Source organism: Triturus cristatus, chromosome 4_1, assembly GCF_964204655.1.
Source record: "Triturus cristatus chromosome 4_1, aTriCri1.1, whole genome shotgun sequence".
NCBI lineage: Eukaryota > Metazoa > Chordata > Amphibia > Caudata > Salamandridae > Triturus > Triturus cristatus.
Genome location: NC_140585.1, coordinates 234,943,281 through 234,963,878, shown reverse-complemented (window position 1 = coordinate 234,963,878; position 20,598 = coordinate 234,943,281). Strand labels below are relative to the sequence as shown.

The window sequence follows — 20,598 nt, the reverse complement described above, 5'->3', positions numbered from 1 at the left end:
AAGCCAGTGACAGTCCGGTCGGTTCAGGGATTACCATCAGAAGATAAAGATCCAAGTGTATGAATGAAGGGCATGGGAACATAAAAGTACTAGGAGAAATATCTATATGGTGGAAGCATTATGGGTTCATCCTGCCAAATTATAATTGAGTATTTCAGATATAATGGATTTCTCAGGTATGAAGGCACATGAAGTGTAAGTAAGGGAGGGAGCGATGAGGGTGGTGGGATATAGGACAGTTGGTAGGTGCCAAAGATTTATAAGTTGGAATAAATATAATAAAAACAGCGTTTGATACAAAGAAATGACTGTATAAAATGGAATACTCAATACTTGTATGCAAGAAACATTTTAACTTGGGGATTATGTGGCTTTCCCGGTAAGTGGGTGAAGCAGTGGTCCCATCACACATAAAAGCCACACAAATGGCATTTGCTGCGTATAGGTAACAAAATAGTACATCATCCAAAAAAAGAATGGTCACTTAAGGTGTGCGACACCTTTATGGTGGAACATTCATCTCTTCAGTAAATGATGATCAACACTCCCACGTGTAGCAGCAAAGTAGTAAGACATTGCTCTAGTTGGAAACTGTATAATATGTTGACATTCCCTGATACAGTTACCAGGCGAGGCAGGCTCCAGATTTAGCACGGTCAGAGAAAGGAAGTGACCCAGACTCTTAAATAGGAAGCTATGCCAGAAACCTATCCTTTCTGCCTGTGTAGCCCCCACACTTCTCCAATCATCCATTGTCTTTTACACTTGTTTTCTAGCTGTAGGTTCCTGTCCATTTTATTCTTTTTGAGGTATGCTGCTTTGTGTCGAATAAATGATTTGTGAAGAGGAATTGAGTAGGAAAGAAAACTATATGACTCAATATTGTGTATGTGTAAGGCGATGCAACCAAAATGAAAGGGCTATCTTAAAGTCTCCTTGACCCCTTACTGTCCTACCACCAGCCCCCCTGTAGAATGTTTCTTTTTATGCCTTTCTTTTTTCCCGTTAAAAAAAACTTTGTATTTGAGGAAATTATATTTTTCTTAGGGAAAAATCACAAAGAGAAGATTTTTACATTAGGACTGTATTTCTACTAACATAACCCACAGAATAAAATAGTGGTCTGAGCTTCACATCTTTCCCTTATTGAAAATTGACATAATGAGATGCCATTTACTGTCGATTTATATAATTTACTGCAAGAAAGTTCAAGTCTGCAAGTTTGAACTTTATTCTACCCCAGCACACTGCCTGTGGGCGTAAAGAATTTACTAATGCCAATAAACATGCAGTCACGCCATTCTGGTCCTCGCATGTGTTGCATCTACTAAGCAACTCCAAACCCCCCACACCCCCATTCCACAAGAGCCTCCTTTAGTTTCATATATGGGAAATTTATGATGCAAGTATTGCAGGATCAGACCACACAACCCTCAACATATTAGCATATCTGCTAGTGTATCCAATAATTCTGAAGCTGGTTGTATACCATTTTCTTGGCTTAATGTTAGATATGGGCATGGTACCAAAAAGTGATTATGAAATCCTCAAGTGATATTCTTTTAATGTGTTGTGGGTAGCATTGCTCCATGTCTACTAGAAGTCTTCTTATGCACACCTCATGCATTTTAACAGTCCTAATCAATTTTAGCTATTTATTTATTACTATTTTTTGCATAGCTGGCGATTTTAAAGCTAGTATACGCGCTTAACTTATGTAACCACTCTATGCTCGTTACCTCTTATCAATATACTATCTGAATCTTTGCGCTGCTTGTCTTTTCCCATGTATTAACGTTCCCCCAGTAACATGCATTATTTATGAATACATGCAATATTTTTCGTAATCTAGTACTGTTTGGTCCTGCACTTGGTCAATTAGTTAATTTGGGCACTGATGGGATGATTCTGCTGCTTCTAATTAGGATGATTGCAAACTCAAGCCGTTTCCCATGGTATCAACTAAAAGTCTGTCTTTGTTTCTCTTTTCTTGTCATTTGTTTGGCAATAGAGACCTAGAAGAGGCTCTTGAGATGGGTGTGGACTGGTCGCTGCGAGAGGGCTATGCCTGGGCAGAGGACAAAGAGCACTGTGAGGAGTATGGCAGAATGCTACAGGCTGACCCTAATAAGGTCTCCTCCAAGGCAAAGAAACGAGGCCTGCCACAGGTATAACCATGTACATTTTGTGTGTCTGTGTGGCACTTTTGTCTCCTTTTTAATGGTCTAAACTTCATTGAATATTATTGTGTTCTTTACGGCAATTCATGTATGAGCAGGCATTTTAAGGGCACGTGGAAATAGCCACAGAGACCAAAATTGGGTTTTGTATTGAGGAGTTGAAGAACGACTTCAGAAGGATGTGGATGCCGGGGATTGCGCTTAATTCATTTGAGGAGGAAAAGAAGATTAAGCCCTAGTGAGTGAGTAGACTTTGGGTTGGAGATAGGCACGAGACGATGAAACTATGAAGGAAGCCATTTCAGAGAAAATGGTGTGATGGCAGTATAGTAAGGAATTAGAGGAGATGTGTATTTTGTGGATGCAGAATAATTGATTTTGAGGATGCCAAAGGAGTTTGTGGGTTTGTGACACAGAGGTTTGAGGCACTGACACACACAGAAGGTGGGTGGCGTGTAATGAGTGAGCACATAAAAAGACTGTGAAGGATAGGAGTCTCCAAGTGTGACACTGACCTCTGACATACCAAGAGCTTAAAATTGTGTCTTTCTTTCCTATGTATGTGGCTATGTTTTGGTTGACACTGAAAAATTGTAGGGCATTCTGGTAGATATGGGATTAAAAACTAAATGTAACACTCCTTTGTCTATGGTGGCTAATAGTATGCCCTTTTCTGCTGGTGTTGAACATGGTTGTGCCTGTGTATCTCTGCTTGAGTTGCTTCAAGTTCTTTCCTTGCTTTTGTTTTACAGCTGGGTACTCTAGGGGCTGGGAATCATTATGCAGAAATTCAGGTCGTGGACGAGATCTTCAATGAGTACGCTGCCAAAAAGATGGGCATTGACCACAAGGGCCAGGTATGCGTGATGATCCACAGCGGCAGCAGAGGGCTTGGACATCAGGTTGCTACAGGTGAGACTCTTTTACTCTAGAGTCTGTAATAGATTCTACCTAGGTAGATAACCTCTAGACGATGGACAGCTGGGAGAGAGTTCGGGCAGTGTGATGCGGTGATGATTTTATTAGGCACCACAAAAATATTTTGTGGAAATTGAGCAGTTTTGCTTAAGATTAGAGCATGACAACGCCTTCCGGATACCTGGTTTGGGGCAGAGATATTGCCAATCTATAAGAAAGGTGATCACTCAGCCCCGGCCAATTACCGCCCAATCAGCCTCATAGATGCTGCCCAAAAAATTATTGCTCGCCTCCTATTGGGCCGCATCCAGAGTTGGATTTCTGAGACTGACATTTTAACTCCACTACAGGCGGGCGTTCGTTTACATGTTGGAACCATTGACCAGGCTTTTAGGTTTACCTTATTATACTGGAAGGAAGTATTTCTTGGGGGTGGCATGCTTTTTGCCGCCTTCGTGGACCTTAAGTCTGCATTTGATTCTGTCCCAAGACTTAAACTGTGGGAAGTTCTTCAGGCGTTGTCCATGACAACTGGTATATTGAGGCTGTTGATTAGATTACACAATTCCACTTATGCCCAGGTTCGCTGGGGGAAACCAGGGGAGGTGTCCTCTAGATTTGAGGTGTCCAAGGGGGTAAGACAAGGCTGTGTCTTGGCCCCTACCCTCTTTTCCCTGTTTATTAATGGGGTAATTGATTATTTCTTAAATTTTCCGACTAATGCGCCCACATTGGCTGGTATGAAGGTCCCCCTGCTCATGTTCGCGAACAATACCCTCCTAATTTCTAAAACGCGTCAGGGGCTCCAGTTAGCACTGACCCGTTTTGAGTTGTTCTGCCGCGAACATGAGCTTGAGGTTAATGTGGGGAAGACCAAATTTATGGTCTTACCTGGTGCCAGACCGGTTAGGGCCAGGGTCGAAATGGGAGGAGTAACATTAGAACAGACTTCTACTTTCACCTATCTGGAGGTCACTTTTTCTGACAACCTTAGCTGGAAGCCCCAGATTGACCACTATACCCTTAAACATATTCAATTGGGTGGAGCACTGCTTAGGGAACACAGGCTTTTGTTAACCAAACCAATGGCTCCCCTGATTAAAATTTATGGGTCCAAAATCCTTCCAGCGGTCATGTATGGTGCTGAAATATGGGGGTTTGGTAATTTGAATTCCCTGAGAGTGGCTCAAAACAAATTTCTTAGGTCTGCAGTAGGGTTACCACAATTCTCCCCACGTATACCCCTCCTATTTGATCTGGGTTGCCACCCTGTTGAGGACATGGTGCGGTTTAGGCCACTGGCGTTTTGGCGACGTCTGTGGACCACACCTGAGTTGTCCTCTTACGCCAATGCTTTGATAGAAGTTAAAAATCATGGGGGTTCCCACAGAATCAGTTGGTTGTTTGAAATTAAAACTATCCTGACTGATATGGGAATGGGTGAGTTGTGGTCTAATCCCGAGACGGCTGTTTTTCCTCAGAAAAAGATCTTTAGGGACACATATTGGCAGTGGGTCAAAGATAAGCGTTTTGCCTCTATGACTGGAGGTCCTCTGACCATAACATACTTGACCAATTAAGGATGACCCATATCTTGAGGCATATTGGGATATAATCACAAAACTGCAGGACAGGAAACTCTACCATCAATTTAGACTAGGCACCCTACCATTACGCTCCTTTACTAAAAGTTGGTCTACCCCGGTTAATGATAATTGTCCCCATTGCGAAGATACGACAGAAACTGTAGATCATTTCCTCTATGTTTGCCCGGAGTATATTCGCCCAAGAAGGTTGTGGTTACGCCCTGTTTGTCGCAAACTTGGAGTTAGATCAGCATCAATTGCCAGCAGAATTTTGAAATCCGATACTTCAAGTTTTGTGATTATTGGTGTGGACAAATACATAAGTTGGGCATGGCTCTTACGTAATCGGAGTTTTAGTCCCTAACCATTTTGCTCCTAATATCGTATAGTCTGTTATGACATAAGTTTTAAACATATCAAGTCATTGTAACTTTGCACATTTAATATCATTTTATTATTGGTGTTTTTAATAGTGAAAATGTATTTATAGGTTTTTATGTATACTGGTTCAATATATATCTGTATGTTTTTAACTTGTATTGATGATTTTTTAGCATGTCTTTTATGATGAAATATTCGCAATAAAGACTTTCTTGACTTGACTTGCTTAAGATTAGAGCATCACAACACCTTCTATTGCATAGAAAGGATGATGGTGATATTAGGATTATAAAGCTCTGAGTTTGCCAACCATATGACCTCAAAACTGTGTTGTCTGCTTTGCATGGGACTCCTAACTCTCCTTTTCAGTGCGTCGGTGTACCAACACACACTATCATTGTATCCGATAGTCAGAGGTGGCTTAGATATGCCTAATGGATGGGTGCATGGGACTTTCTGGAAGGAAACACAGTATAGATAAATAATATCAGAAAACCTACCCAAATACATTTGGGAATAAAATCCTGTAGCAAAACTCTTTCAAGAATGATGTAATGCATAACTAATAATGGAAACAGTATATACCGCCCTACACGTGGCACACTAGAGTCTATGTCGAAAACTGTTATGCCAGCAGGCTCCTCACTTTCAGTGGCAAACTTTACACGAGGAATATAGCAGTGTAGTCTGCACACGCGTACAGTCATACATAACAATGTGAGGCTTTTTTAGTTTCTCACAAGTCATTATCCACCTTAAAATATTGCCCCATTGTTATTATGCCAGGAAACATTTCCTGTATCTGCAGGTCTAGTAATAGCCCAACACTCACTATATGTGCACTGCAAAAGCGCAGGAGCACTCCAATACTGCTGATAAAGCTACTGGAGGGCTTCACTGTTAAGAGGTTTACAGATATCAAGTTGGTTGCTTCAATGATGCAGAAACTGGAGGGATGTAATGCTACAGCATATAGACTCTGGGCCTAGGTGCCTCTGCTGCTGAAGATGTCCCAGTGCCTCTGACATTGGAGAGGACCCAGTGCCCAGACTCTTGTGGGCCCCAGTGCTTTGAACACTAGAGGGCCTCAGTGCTACAGCTTTCAGACACTTGTAGGGAGAAAGCATACAAGTGGAAATATAGGAACAGTAGAATGCATTTTGTTAGCTCAGAAGACTTAGTGAAGTTCCAGATACTTTTTCAGCAGCCTGGACTCTGACTGTGGTGATAATTTACCTGTGCCATTCAGTCCCTATGATGAGTTTGTGCTCCTGTTTTCCAGATGCTCTTGTTGCTATGGAGAAAGCAATGAAGAGGGACAAAATTATTGTGAATGACCGACAATTGGCATGTGCCCAGATCTCCTCCCCTGAGGGACAGGACTACCTGAAGGGCATGGCATCAGCGGGCAACTATGCCTGGGTGAACCGCTCTTCTATGACCTTCCTTACAAGACAGGTAAGCCAGTGGTACAGTGCAATGCTAGACTACCCTCAGAACAAGGTGACTTGGACCAAAATTCGACATGTGGTCTTCTGCAGAGGTAGGAACAGGGAGTTATCCTTCAGGCAGTCTCTGCAGATGAAGACAGACTCCATTTTGAAGTGGGTCCCAAGTAAGAAAGTAGTGTCTTTGGTGATATACTCTCTAATATTCTCTCTCTCTCTCTCTCTCTAATATCACTTACTGCGTAGAGTTCCCTTAATAATGGATGCTTTCAGAATTTTTACAAGAGCTGGTTAAACACATACAAAAATGCTATTTTTTTCCACTTAAATCTGCAGAAGACTACAGGTGCACACCAGGAAACATAGTGGGGAGTGGAGTGTACTAATTGCAAATATTCTAATTGGAGATAAACACTATTAGTACCCAGCAGCCAGGAGTGAATCTGGTCCCTAAAACGATGATGGGTGGGAAAGTGCACAAGTTCAGATGTTATATCTGATTTTGAGGTAAGGCTTGCCTGTTGCAGGGTGGAGCCATATCCTATCACCTATTGCAGCTGGTTTCCCACTGATTCTGTTATTAAACAAAGAAACCTCCAATGTGCATGGATTGAATGTCATTATTACAGCTGCCCAATGTTCTTGACCGTTCAGAGCTTCTTGACGTGTCAATGCTGCTCTGAATGAGCTCCGGGCCACTAGAGATAAGATGTGTTGCTCCTTGACCACTCCTCTGCATTTGATCTGATTGATTGTTCTATACTGGTCAGCCTCTAGGCGCAGTATTGTAGACCGATTCTTCTCTGCAGTGGTTTAGATCTTTTCTCTGCAGGTTTTGAAGAGTAGTTGATCTTTCCTCATTCCGATCAACTGATCACCCCACTACCAGTAGTGCTCCCTAGGACTCGTCCCTCTCCACCATTCTTTTAATCTAGATGTCCAGCCTTTGAAGTATTTAGTATATTCCTACTGTTTCAACTCGTGCTCCTACACCAATGATTTACAATTCTGATTATGTTTTATCCTCGAGCTGTACTGCTGGATAGGGAGAGTCATGGACTAATATCCATAACTTGATGTCTTGGAACTGCATGGATACACTGAGATCCTAAATGCAGAGTTGGAGGCAAGGGGCTGCTCTTGGCCTGGTCGCCTGTTCCCAAGCCCAAAAGCTGAACGCTGTGTTTGATCAAGACCTGGCTTTAGGCTCCCAGATTCATTGAGCGTAGACTTTCCTTTTAGCAGTAGCACCTCCTGAGAAATATCCTCCTCTTTATTCCTCTGGAGAGGCATTTCTGCAGTGGCCCTGTCATGTCTGTATTGCAGCAATGCAATATATTTTGGACTACCTTAATCTCTAATTATGAAGCTTCAAGGACTACAGAGTATACTGATTCTACTTGTATGTGAGCTCCACAAGTCTAACTAACGCATGCCACACAGTTTGTTGGTTGTCTGTAAAACAGAGCATCTAATTCCAAGTGCCATGTTACAGATTAGGCCTAGATTTCTCTTCGACATTTCTGCTCACCAACCTCCGGTAACAAATGTCCGATCCAGGATTCTTCATTTTTTGCAGATAGTGTTTCAATGTGGTGTATCAGAACCCCTTTCACAGGGCCACAGGCCAACGAAGAGCTACTGGGCCCAACAGTGGGTGTTGAGACCTGTTACTCCTGATTTCTAAAGGCCCAACCTACTATGACTCCTGAGCAACTGGGCCAAGTACCTCTTTAGCACTTGTAAATGTAAATTGATACTTGTATAGCGCACTACTCGCCCACAAGGGTCTCAAGGCGCTTGTACGAATACCGCTGTGGAACCCATCCTGGCTTTCCCTGTGAGGCGTCCACTCCTGGGCACCCCCAAGGTGGAGGCCAGGCATCCTTAGCGTTGTGGGGGCCGTTGTGGAGATTAAGCAAGCTATTGCCCAGAGTTGCAGAGTGGGACTCCATGATTGGAATGGCACCGAGGCGAGAATTATCAGGTCCGTGGAATTTTTGAGCCCAAGACCCGCCGAGGCGGGGAATTGAACCCTGGTCCCGGGCTAGACATCTGCATCAGGGTCTGCCGCTCTAATCATTGAGCCACACTTGACTCTTATAGTATGTTATGTTATATGCACTTGTAGAGCATATGGCTGCCCCAGCAACAGGGCGTGTTAGCACTAAATCTAACAGAAAGCAGACAGGCGAGGGAGCTAAAGGTTTGAGAAAAGCCAGGTCTTGATCATTTTCCTGAAAGCCCGATGGTCTTGCAGGCAGCAAGAGGAATGGAATTCGCAAGGGTAGGTGCCAGTGCCCTGAACAAGCGCCTTACTCTGGTCCTGAGTACCCACGGGACACTGGCCAAACGCAGGTCCGCAGAGCGCAAGGCTCGGGCTGGGACATACAGTGAGCACAGCTCACTCAGAATTTGCGGACCCAGGCCATACAGGATCTTGTGTGTAGTTCAGAGTCTTAAAGTAGACTCTCTGCTCCGTAGGCAACCAGTGGAGCCGTCGAGGAAGGTCTGATGGCAATACTTGGGTAGGTCAAAGAGCATATGGGCAGCCACGTTCTGTGCCCGTTGAAGCCTTTTGGTCACAGCTTTATCAAAGCCAAGTAACCAGTTATAATAATCTAGCCAAGACAGCACAGTGGATTGGGCAATCCTCTGTCGGGTGGATGCATTAAAAAATCCCAGAATGGGTTTTAGGCCGCGTAAGAGACCAAAGCAAGTACCCACCACTGTCTTAGCGTGCCTCTTAAACGAGAGGGCGCCATCCACCAAAACTCCCAGATTCTTAAGCATGGATTTCGGTTAGGGTTGGAGGGTTCCAAGGGCCACAGGCCTCCATTGATTGCCCCATATATGGGTATCTCGGCCCACCAGGAGCACTTCTGACTTTGTGTAATTCAGTTGCAAGTAGTTTTCAGCCATCCATTCAGAGATGACCGTAAGGTTGTCTTGGAATTTCACCTGATCTTTCTTAGAGTTGTTGGAAAATGTGAACACCAATTGGGTATCGTCAACGTATGATACCATGGCAATGTTCCAGGATTTGGCCAGAAGGGCGGACGTAAATATTAAATAAAGTGGGGCTCAGGGCAGATCCCTGCGGAACAACACAGCAGAGAGGGTGGGCACTAGAGGTAAAAGGGGGAGCAGAGACCTGGAAAGACCGATCGGTCAAAAAGGACGAGAACCCGGCCAGGGCCTTGCCACTGGCCCTGATCTCCTGTAGCCGATGTATCAGGATCCTATGGGAGACCGTGTCGAAGGCCGCGCTAAGATCGAGCAGGATCAGTTCCGAGGTTCTGCCCTCATCCAAGGCAAACCTTAACTGCTCCGTAACTGCAAGTAGTGCAGATTTAGTGCTATGTCTAGGGCAGAAGCCGTTTTGTGACATATCTAGAATCTAATTTGCTTCCGGGTATTGAGTCAAGATGGTGTTGACATAGGACTCCATGATTTTCGCAAGTTACGGGAGCAGAGATATAGAGCGAAAGTGTCCAGCAGAGACGCATCCAGGGTAGGTTTTTTTAACAGGGGGATAACTTTGGCATGTTTCCAGGACTTAGGGATCACTGACCGTGACCTATTGATCGGCTCCTGGCCCTCCGATAGGAGGCAGTTGTGGAATTTTCTAAAAAGGTGTGGTTTTAGAGGGTCGTCAGGGGGAGCCTGATTTTACCTTAGACAACAGGGCCTCCATGTCTTTAAAGGATATGGGCAGGAGATCCTGGATGGAGTGAGACGTAGCATCCATGAATGAATTCTCCCGCAGATCGGAGGAATGCACCATAGATGTGTTCCACCTTGCTAATAAAAAATGTTGCCAGTATCTCGCATCGTGAGTTGGAGGATATGATGCTGTTGGCAGGAGGCGGGGTTTTAACATTTCTTTCATAAGGGCAAAAATGGTTTTGGATAGATTGCTGCTGGTAGTGATCATGTTAGCATAGAACATTGCCTTGGTCTTCTGGACCTGTTTATGGTATACTTTCACTGCATTCCTATAAATTATCTTTGCTGTGAGATCGTAGGAACTTCTCCAGGCCGGTTCTGGGATCTTACATTTTTTTCTTTTCCGCACTCAGGGACTCATCATACCATGCGTGGGTTTGGATACGCTTGGCATGGGTCATTTTTGCCGGGATACAGCCATCTAATGCTTTAATAACCTTTCCCCGGAAGGCAGCGTCAGCTGCCTCTATATCTGTTGGCCATTCTGGGCGGTCAGAGTGGCTATAAAAATGGTCGGGTCTAATTTGTGCCACTGGCGCTTCATTGAAGGCGGGCGAGAGGATTGCAGGGGGGGTGGCCTTCTAAGCAAAGTCGTAGGGAGATGAGGCATTGATCCGTCCAGATCATAGGGGGGCGGGGGGCTTAGCCTCCATAATCTAGAGATTTGAAAATACGGGGTCAAGGAGGTGGCCCGCTACATTTGTCGGTCCCCCGACCAGCGCGTTAGCTGGCACGCAGCCATGTCTCCCAGGAAATTCTGGGACTCTTGGTGTTTCAGGTGTAAGTTAAGGTCCCCTATGATGCTAAAGTTGGCTGCTTCAAACATTTGCACAGATGCAGTGTTAGCTAGGGCTTCTTGAAAGGCTTTCGACTGTCCCGGTGGACGATAAATAAGCAGCCCTGATAGTGTAAAGTTGTGGGTCAGTGCAATTTTAAAGAGGGCACTTTCACAGTCGGGGATATTCTGCAGAGTGAGGCTGCAGGAGAATACTGAGTTGAGTAGAATAGCCCCACTGGACCTCGCTCCCTCCCAGTCCTCTTCACTTCTTCACAGGGCGCACTGGTCTTGGCAAGCAGTCACTGTTGCTCCAGGGCAGGTGGTCTTAGATTTCCCTGCATGATGTCCCCTCACCCAGCTGGGAGACAGGCGACAATTTTAGGAGCCTCAAGCTCCCTTTTCTTTAGTCCATTTCCAAACGCCAAATGAGATTTAGGCTCTGAGTCTTCAAGTTTGTGTGGGGTCTGCTTACTGTTGAAGTGACCACTCCTCTGTCCGGTCCTTCCTCTAAAAAGCAGGATGTCACAGGATGAGTGACTCCAAATATGATATCCCCACAAAACAGACATGGGAATGACTAAATGTTTACACATGGATGTCGTATGCCCATCAAAGGTTACCACTACAGCCTCAGCCCTATTTGTTTGGATTCTCTTATCAACCCCATCTCCTTACGGAGATGTGTTCAGCCCCCTTTCACATGACCTCTTCCTGAATCAGTGTCAACCCCCTTCCCTCCCCCGCCCCCCAGCTTTCAGGAATGCAACAATCCACAAAACTGTCTGGGGGGGGTTCCTCTACTTCCTCATGCTCATCAAGTCATCCTGGGCTTCCAAATTAGACCCAGAATCTTCCATGTATCATACCATTCGCAGGCACACATACACCCAGCACACACCTGCTCCAAGCGCTCCATACTAACTTGATGTAGGCTAAGGGTGAGTTAAGCACACAGCCCAGGCGCATCAACTGGCCAGAGACAGTGAAACAAATCTAGAGCATCACGTATGACCTTCAAACTGCAGAGACACTTCCTGGCTCGAATCTTTGGTAAGCCTGGATCATCTACTTCCAACCCATCTTTACTCTTCACCTCAGCTATTGAAGGTACTCTGTTGGCAATAGCCAGTCACTGGGATTCCAGAGCCATTTAAAACTTCTTTAGTCTAGGAGTCTGGAACTGTGTTATCAGTAAGGGGCGTCTTTGAGGTATCCACTAAAACCGCTTAGTTTTACTGGTGGCACAACAGTAGATTGAACTCTGGCCATCTCTAGTGATGCCTTTTCTGCCCTCAGCAACAATTTTGGTCATTTTTCAGACAACTCACTTAGTGTTCTAACTACCACTTGTTGCTCTAGATCTCCTTTGGACCAAAAATTGATCCCTATGTTCTCCCAAATTAACCCCTTTTAAATCTCCTTCATAATGCGATTATTTTTCTTCTCTTGCCTCTTGACTGCTAAGAACAGATATGAAACGGGGCACAGTTATCTCCTTGAATTAAAAAAAAACCCATTAGATGCCTTAAATTATGTTAATTATGTAAATGTATGTAAATGTAGAGGTACTTGTATAGCGCACGACTACCCGGAGGCATCTCGGCGCCTGTACGAATACCGCTGAGGAACCCTTCCTGGCCTTTCCCTGTGAAGTGTCCACTCCTGGGCACCCCCAAGGTGAGGCCAGGCATCCTAGCGTTGTTGGTATCATCCCATCACCATGCTGCCAGCAGTATCTGTAAACATTGAACCTTATGTGGCCATAGAACTGTGGCACTATATAAAGTCTGATGTCCAAGAAGGCTTTTGGGAGTCGAACTGAAATGTTGATGACAGCCAGACTGGATGATCTTCAAATGATGCGCAGATGGCAGCAGTGTCCGTGCAATGATTTTGTTAGATGTCTTAGGACATTTGAAACTGTCGACCATAACATTCTGCTTGTTAGATTATCTGCAGTGGATGTGCAGGGAACCCCAGGGTTCTTCTCTCTCCCCTCATTTGTTGAATCTCCATGTCCAAAGCTTGTCAGCTTTTAGTAGTTATTTGTTTACCTATGTGGATGAAACTCAAATTTCTGCCTGTAGTCCAGAAATAAAGATTACTCTTTAAGGAATCATGTGGCAGAAGTAAAGAGCTGAGTTTATAAAGATTGGTTAAAACGAGGTCTAAGCAAACACATGGAGATGATGGACGGAGCGCTGAAACTTTTCAGACACTCGCCAAGGTCTAGACAAAACTGAAGTTCTAGTGACAGGCAGCAACCATCGCTTTTGAAATGACTGTGTCTTCCCACCTTGGGGAATTGTCCAGTTCCAGGAAATTCAGTAAAGTGCTAAGTTAGACTCTGACCTATAGATGGCATTGCCGGTCCTCTAAGTCGTATCATCATGCATCTGCAGCAGATTGGTCACATTTGCAGGTTGTTGACATTAAATAGCAAGGAAGCAGAACATTTGGCACCAGTTGGAATGAGTAGACCACTGTAGTTCATTCTAAATAGGTGCAGTCCTTCTTAATACACCATCCCTAAAGTCTTCAAAACCAAGCTCCCTGCATGGTATTGACTGCCTTAAGAAGTATCTCGATTACTCATTCCACTGTTCATCTATTTGTTGGTGGGTATCTTTCAGAGTTTTTATGCATTTTTCATAAAGCAATTACGTTTTGAGAGGTGTAAACATATAACCCAGGTGGGGCATTCCTTCTTCAGACAAACTTCATTTAGCAAACCCTTTCTTTGAATGGCTCATTTAGGAGGGAGATCCTGCTTGTGGTGGTGGCTCCACCCCAATATGAAACACTCTTCTTTTGGAGGTTCATTCTCTCACAGCCAGCCTACCTTTTAATAAAAATCTAAATATCTATCTTTTTTCGGAATAATGTTCTCTTCCATTTGTGTTCGTAGCACCTAGAGAGCCTATTGAGGTGGCCTTGTACCTTACAAGACATTTAACATAACATACAGTTCAGTAGATATCCTAAATTGAAGTGGTGGTTAGATCTTAAATCTAACTTAAAATTTCCATTTTGGCATAGTTAATGTCTGCTGTGCCCCACAACCTGAAATTTTGATTATGATCAAGCCATTGCAAGATATAGGTCTCAGTATAGCATCTGTTCCGGTTGAGGATAATTGTGAAGACTTTGGAACCATTTGAGTCCCTACATCGTCTCGTTCTAAATGATTTCCCAAGTAGATAACTTCTACCGGATCTAGTTGGCCTTGAGGAGCTGAACAGTGACAAGCCTGGCACTGTAGAACTCCATTCACGTGCTAGGGTGGGACTTTTGTTTAGATGTTGGACATTTTTAGCTAAGGGAATTTTATACAATTTTTAACTGGATGATCACTAGCCGGGTCTCAATCCAAATTTGTTAACTTGAGTCCTGGTATTTGAAACGAGGGCTAACTCGGTCTCCTCAGTTTTCTATAATGTATCTTTCTATTTGACTTGCCATTTCCATTGCTCAGCATTCTTGAAATAAAGCTCACAAGCCCTGGAGCTGTTGGAGGATACTCACTCACCAATAGGATAACATTGCTCCAAGGGTCCAATGTTGTTATAAAAATCTAACACCGACTGCATAATCACTATGCAACCATATGTGCTTATATCATCCCTATTACATGCTACTAACTTGTGTGTTTTTTGTATTCATGCTATCTTTAATTGCCATTTATTACGTTTCTGGTAATAAATGTTTTTTTTCTCACTTCCAACATTTAGCAGACATTAAGTTTTTGTATGCTCGTAGCTGTATAGAATTTACTAACCACCTTCTGGAGTAGGCCATAACTGACTGACTTATCTATCTCAACCATGTCTGGTTGCTCAGTGGACTGCACAACTCCAGCAGTCAGTGGTTGACCAGACTCTAAACCAAGCTGGCCCACCCATCCTTTCATCCTCCAGAGGTCGTTAAAAGGGGTAACAAACATTTGATTTTCAGCACAAAGATGCCCTATGGGCCAGTGTGCACTTTACAGATTCACTTTGTTACATTTGAAGTGTCTAAATAGACTAACCGGGTCTTCAAATTGGAGTGCAGGACTTTTGAAAGCCCATGGGTAAAGAACAGTAATTACACCGGATTCTGCACAGTAATCACTTTCACTGAGCCACGAGAATAGAACTTGGATCAGTGTCTTGTATTCTGAACACACCTGGAACCCTCGGAGGACAATAGTGTTAGTCCTTTTCCTCCGCCCCTATCTACTGTACTTTCTATTAGTCTTTAGGCCACTGATTGGTGGGCACCTTACGTAGGCAATCACAAATGTTTGTTTGATCGGTGTCGTTCCCTCCTCCCCCAGATTGGACAAGCATCTTCACTCCTGCACTTTACCAAGAACCTGAAGATCCTCTTCATGCAGCACCTCAGTACCTCCAGATGATGGCTCCAAGCTAAAAAGTGTGCTCATTCTCCTCGTCTTGTCGGCATGTCTCCCAAAACTCCATGTCCTCATCTCTTGATTAGCCCATGTACCTCCTTATGCACAGTGCTCCACTGTTTCCTGGCTCTAAATCGACATCCTTTTCCATCAAAGTACTATGCCTTGTGTTTGTGTGGCAGTTACTGAGTATACATTCCTGTGTCTCCTAGGCCTTCGCCAAAGTCTTCAACACAACCCCTGATGACCTGGATCTGCATGTGATCTATGATGTGTCTCACAATATTGCAAAGGTGGAGCAGCACGTGGTGGACGGGAAGGAGACCACTCTTCTTGTGCATAGGAAGGGTTCCACACGGGCCTTCCCCCCACATCATCCTCTCATTGCTGTGGATTATCAGGTATGGCTAAACAATGCATATGCATGCATATAAGGTCGATTAGATGTAGGACTGTGAATATTTTAAAACCTGTATTTGGGGAAATGAGATTATATTGGTTCCTATTTTTACTAAAAATACATGGCCAGCAATATCCCATGGCATGTCCTGCTTCAACGATGTGCATAAGTGGGACATCATAGAGCAGGAAAGGCATGGCAGTGGCTGCACCCTCCCACAGAACCCTGGGAGCTGCTGGAAAATGGAGCTGGCAGAGTGCAGGGATGGGGAGGGTACAAGAGTGGTGCAGAGGGTATGTGTTCTGCTGCATCCAGTCAAGGTCACATTGTAGGTGAGCAGGAGGGCTAGGAGAGCTGTGCGAGGGGCTACGTTTGGGCTGGCTGACTAGTGGTTTTGGGGGGGAGGGGTGAATTAGTGTAGCCGATCTTGAATATCTGCTTCAGATGTCTTGTCCAGCGCTATACCAGCAATTCAAATCGTTAATCTCGCCCATTCCAAGATGGCCCCTTTAGGGTCTTGAACATTACTTTAGCCCTACCTAAGATGGCAGCCATGTTTCACAGAACACTTTTTCCACTCCCTGTTTCCTGCCACTCTGTTGAAAGGAGAATTCTTCTGGTTGTCTTGTGGACTGTTTAGTCTGGTATGGTTAACTTCCGGATTATTCTGGATCATCTTAAGCTGGTCTGGAGGTTTTATTTTCCTGCCATTGTTTTTTTTTCCCCCTCCAGTTTGGAGACTCCTTTCTGCAGACACCTGCAGAAGTGTAATTAGTGGGAGGAGCTTGGAGTAATGACTACTGGTTCTCACTTGTGCCTTTGCCAATCTTTGTCCCATATGCAAGCGAGATTCTCAGTGACGTCCGGCGTAGATAACTGGGCACTCTGGCACTCCCATCTATTCGCCACAACACATGTTCTGCCACCTAGGAGCTGGCAGTGATATGTGGTAACTGCGAATTCCCAGTGTATGATAACAATGTTTTGGCAAAGAAGTGTGATTATTGTAAAGTAGCAATTGTGTAGATCTACTGGAAGGTGGCAGTCCTGAGAGTCCTTACTGTGAACTGTAAGTGGTGTTTACTAACTGAGACGTGCCAGCGATGTGTACCTAGAGGAAGGGATAGGAGGTCAGCCGTAGAGGTGAGGCAGGCCTCGCCTGCCTGGGTGGGATATTGAGGACCCAGGAGTGGGAGCTCAAGCCCAGTAGGGATGGCGCATACAAGAGGGGGCCTTAAGATGCAAGTTGAGGCCAGAATCCTATTGCGTCTCTCATTCTTTTGTTGTGTGAGAAGGGTAACATCTACAAGACTAGGAGACCCAATGATTGTACGTGCCTGCTTCTTTAAAAAAAAAAGTAGAAATTTGAAGCAGTTAATAGAGACTTGGTATTTAATAATTTGACTTTGTGGTCTTTTGGCCAGGACTTCATTATGTTGTTCAGGTACAACAGTTTGACAACCATCCAAGCAGCTGTTTTCTTTAGGATTCGTAACACCGATTTGATGGTGTGATTTAATGTCCGTCCAGAGCCAGGCCACTTTTGGACAATAGTCATAACTGCAAATATCGAGATCGCTGCTTCCATCAAGCAGAAGCGTTTCTATTCTGGCTCACCAATCAAAGACAAGTGGTCATGTTTGTCCATTTCCACTGACATTGAATGTGGGTTCTGTGTAACATTATGTGAATCTGCGTGTCTAAAGTTTGTTTTTAGTACCTGCCTTTGCAGTTCGCTTTTTTATCATCGAACCCACGCCCCAAAATTGATTCAAAAGGATTGACTGGCCTAGCATATTTGTTGCTGTTTTTCTGACTTTTCCCCACAGAGATCTCAATTAAACAAGCTCTCCTTGTGTTTCCACAGCTCACTGGACAGCCGGTCTTGATCGGTGGCACTATGGGCACGTGCAGCTATGTACTGACTGGGACTGAGAAAGGCATGACGGAGACCTTCGGAACCACCTGCCATGGGGCTGTAAGTACATGCAATGCTAAAAGTCCAGCCATGGACACGGGGTATTAGAGATGCGGATCATGTCATTATTGTAGGAAAGTGGATCCCATGCAAGACCTAGTTAGATGAAAATCAGATTTTAACACCGATTAGAGGTGGTTCGTTGAATGCGGGTTAAGTCCTGGTTTTATCATGTAATGTATCAGTGGAAGAGCTTGTTGGCTGCTCTTAGGTTTCATTTTAGTATTTAGTTTCCTTATTACAGAAGTGACACAAATAATCCAACAGGGGCATTGTAACGGGCCATGCCCCGCCTCTCGGCTTGTGGATTTTATGTTCCTGCTCTGATGCCAGTGATCTGTGCACCGGTGCTAGCTCACTCTTCCTATTCGTGCCCTGCCTAGAAGGAGACCGCTTCACTCACAGGCCAAGGAGTTTGTGTTTACTTTTGAAACAGCATTTTACAAGAATCTCGCCCTTCGCTGCAGGAAAACACCTGTACATCGTTTTGTAGCAAGAGACGCCGAAGAAATAGCAGTGTCTGGTTTCTATTGATTGGTATGTCCCCATCTTAAACATTTCATATGGTCTTTCAGGGTCGTGCATTGTCCCGAGCCAAGTCCCGGCGTAACCTAGACTTCCAGGATGTGCTGGACAAGCTTGCAGATATGGGGATTGCTATCCGTGTGGCTTCCCCGAAGCTGGTGATGGAGGAGGTAAGTGGGGGGCTGCTCTCGGATGTAGCCTGGATGTCAGAAGGTGATAAAGTGAATGAGTCTTAGCTGTGCAGTGTGAGAAAGCTGGGTGGTTTCAGCTTGGTGCTGGATGGTTTCAGCTTGGTGCTGGATGGTTTCAGCTTGGTGCTGGATGCAAGAAGGCTAAAAGCACCTTGTGTGCAGAGCATCCAGCTGAGCAGTAGCAGTGAGAGATGCGGGTGTGGGATCATCACAGTTGATTACCTGTGCAAGAGGGACTGCATGAGAGCAGGTCAGGTGACTCTGGAGTACAAGTCATTCTTTGCTCATCCGCCTGGCATCTAAGGTATGGAGTTGTATGCTTTGCCTAGGTAAGGGATTGGGCAGGGGGAAGGTCTGCTACAACAGTGGGTGCAGGTCTGCATTCCTCACTCTTGTGTGAGACTTCAGGGCTTCCCTTCAGTGTCTTGAAGACCTCCGGGACTCACCCATATGGATTCAGTTACTAAACCCTTAGGTCTGCTGCACTCTCCCTAAGCAGACACTCAATCTTTGACCTCTTGCAATAAGGGCTGCACAATTCTTGTTTATGGACATGCACTCCCCTCGTGCCCTGTTCAAGAATACTTTACTTGACCTAATAAGATCATACCTGGAATGTGTGTTTCAGTGTGGGCATAGGAACAGCGCCTCATGTACCTTATTTCTTACAGGCACCCGAATCTTACAAGAATGTAACTGATGTCGTTGACACATGCCACGATGCTGGAATCAGCAAGAAAGCCATCAAACTCCGACCCATTGCCGTCATTAAGGGCTAGAACTGTCATGCCCATTTCAGTGGATCCACAACCAATTGCAAAATCAGTTTTCTCCTTGACCCTCTTTTTATTCCAACTCATTTCCATTCTCACTTTCCTTCAATTATTTCTGCCGCAGCTCTATTTTTCTGTTACCCTCCTCTAGCCTCTGTCAAAACTCGAACTACATGAATATCTGTATTAACGAAACGTTACATACACATTGTATTTTGTTTTTCATTTTTTAGTTGCTCTGGGAACAGCTAAATCCTTTATCTTGCCCCCGATGGTGGGAACATAATCCTTTTGTTTGATTGGATGTTGTGCAGAAACAGTGACTTTTCTTTCTTTACTTGCATCCCTGGGGGAGCTGCAGAAAAGGCCCTGCCCCAGGCGCACTGATTCCTTGAGTTGTTTAAGAGGTTCCACAATGAATTGCTGACAATGGTTTTAGAAATCCAAATGAAGACTTCAAGCAGATGGCTGTCTGCTGGCGCCCAATGCCGCTTCTAGCACCAGAGGATTTGTGTGGGAAAAGTCTTAGAATTGGCAGATGAGCAATAGGAAATAAAATGGGCTTTGGTTTCAAGTTTTCACAGGTCTTTGCTCTGTTCTGTAATATTTTCGTCTGAGTCGAGTGATTAATATGATTGATATGTCATTGTGAGACCTTACTCATCCTGCCACAGCCCTATCTCATTAGTAGCTAGAAATGTCTGTGGCAAATGCCATGCAATTTGTTGAAGGACTTCAGAGTGCCAATTCATCATGAAACACAGTACGCCCAGATAAAGCGCACCAATGGGATAGTTGTTAAATTTTGGATTTGAATGTGCCACTACCTCTTACCCTCTCCATCTCTCATATCTAATTAAATCTTTCATATCTAATTCAATTACATTACATGACAAAATAATGCAAGAAAGGAATTGTTCTTCAAAAAGTAGTGTAAATTGCATTGCTTTGTTTCGGTATTGAAATCTGAGTAGTAAGGGCCTGATTACGGCTTTGGTGGTTCTGCTCCGGCACAGCACCACCAAAGCTGTGCATGGTCCGCCCACCAAATTATGAGTTCAACTCATGCCTGGTGGGCTTTTTTGTTCTGTCGTTCCCACGACAGTGCCCTGAAAACGGGCACCACAATGGGAAAGCAAAAGCAGTTCCAGCCTGTCATGTACTGTAAAGTCCATGCCGTGCTGTAACTTTGGGTGCATGCAAACTGGGGAGGGGGGAGCTTACATGTTGTGTCCCCCTGAATGCATCTCCATGGTGGTGGGAGCATGGGGGCCCAGTAGGGCCCACTTTGTTTCCCCACCGCCAGCCTTTTAAT

At 44.6% G+C, this 20,598-nt stretch overlaps 1 protein-coding gene across 1 annotated transcript in view; it reads left to right on the top strand.

The window, feature by feature from the left end:
* The window catches only part of RTCB (RNA 2',3'-cyclic phosphate and 5'-OH ligase), an 85,327-nt gene extending 65,465 nt beyond the window's left edge, over window positions 1-19,862 (top strand). The window contains exons 6-12 of the mRNA XM_085651958.1: window positions 2,012-2,168; window positions 2,933-3,092; window positions 6,348-6,523; window positions 15,629-15,817; window positions 17,684-17,794; window positions 18,370-18,489; window positions 19,182-19,862. Coding sequence (XP_085508084.1) covers window positions 2,012-2,168; window positions 2,933-3,092; window positions 6,348-6,523; window positions 15,629-15,817; window positions 17,684-17,794; window positions 18,370-18,489; window positions 19,182-19,289 — 1,021 coding nt within the window. The 3' untranslated portion in view covers window positions 19,290-19,862. The remainder of the gene's footprint in view (window positions 1-2,011; window positions 2,169-2,932; window positions 3,093-6,347; window positions 6,524-15,628; window positions 15,818-17,683; window positions 17,795-18,369; window positions 18,490-19,181) is intronic.
* Window positions 19,863-20,598: the final 736 nt, after the last annotated feature.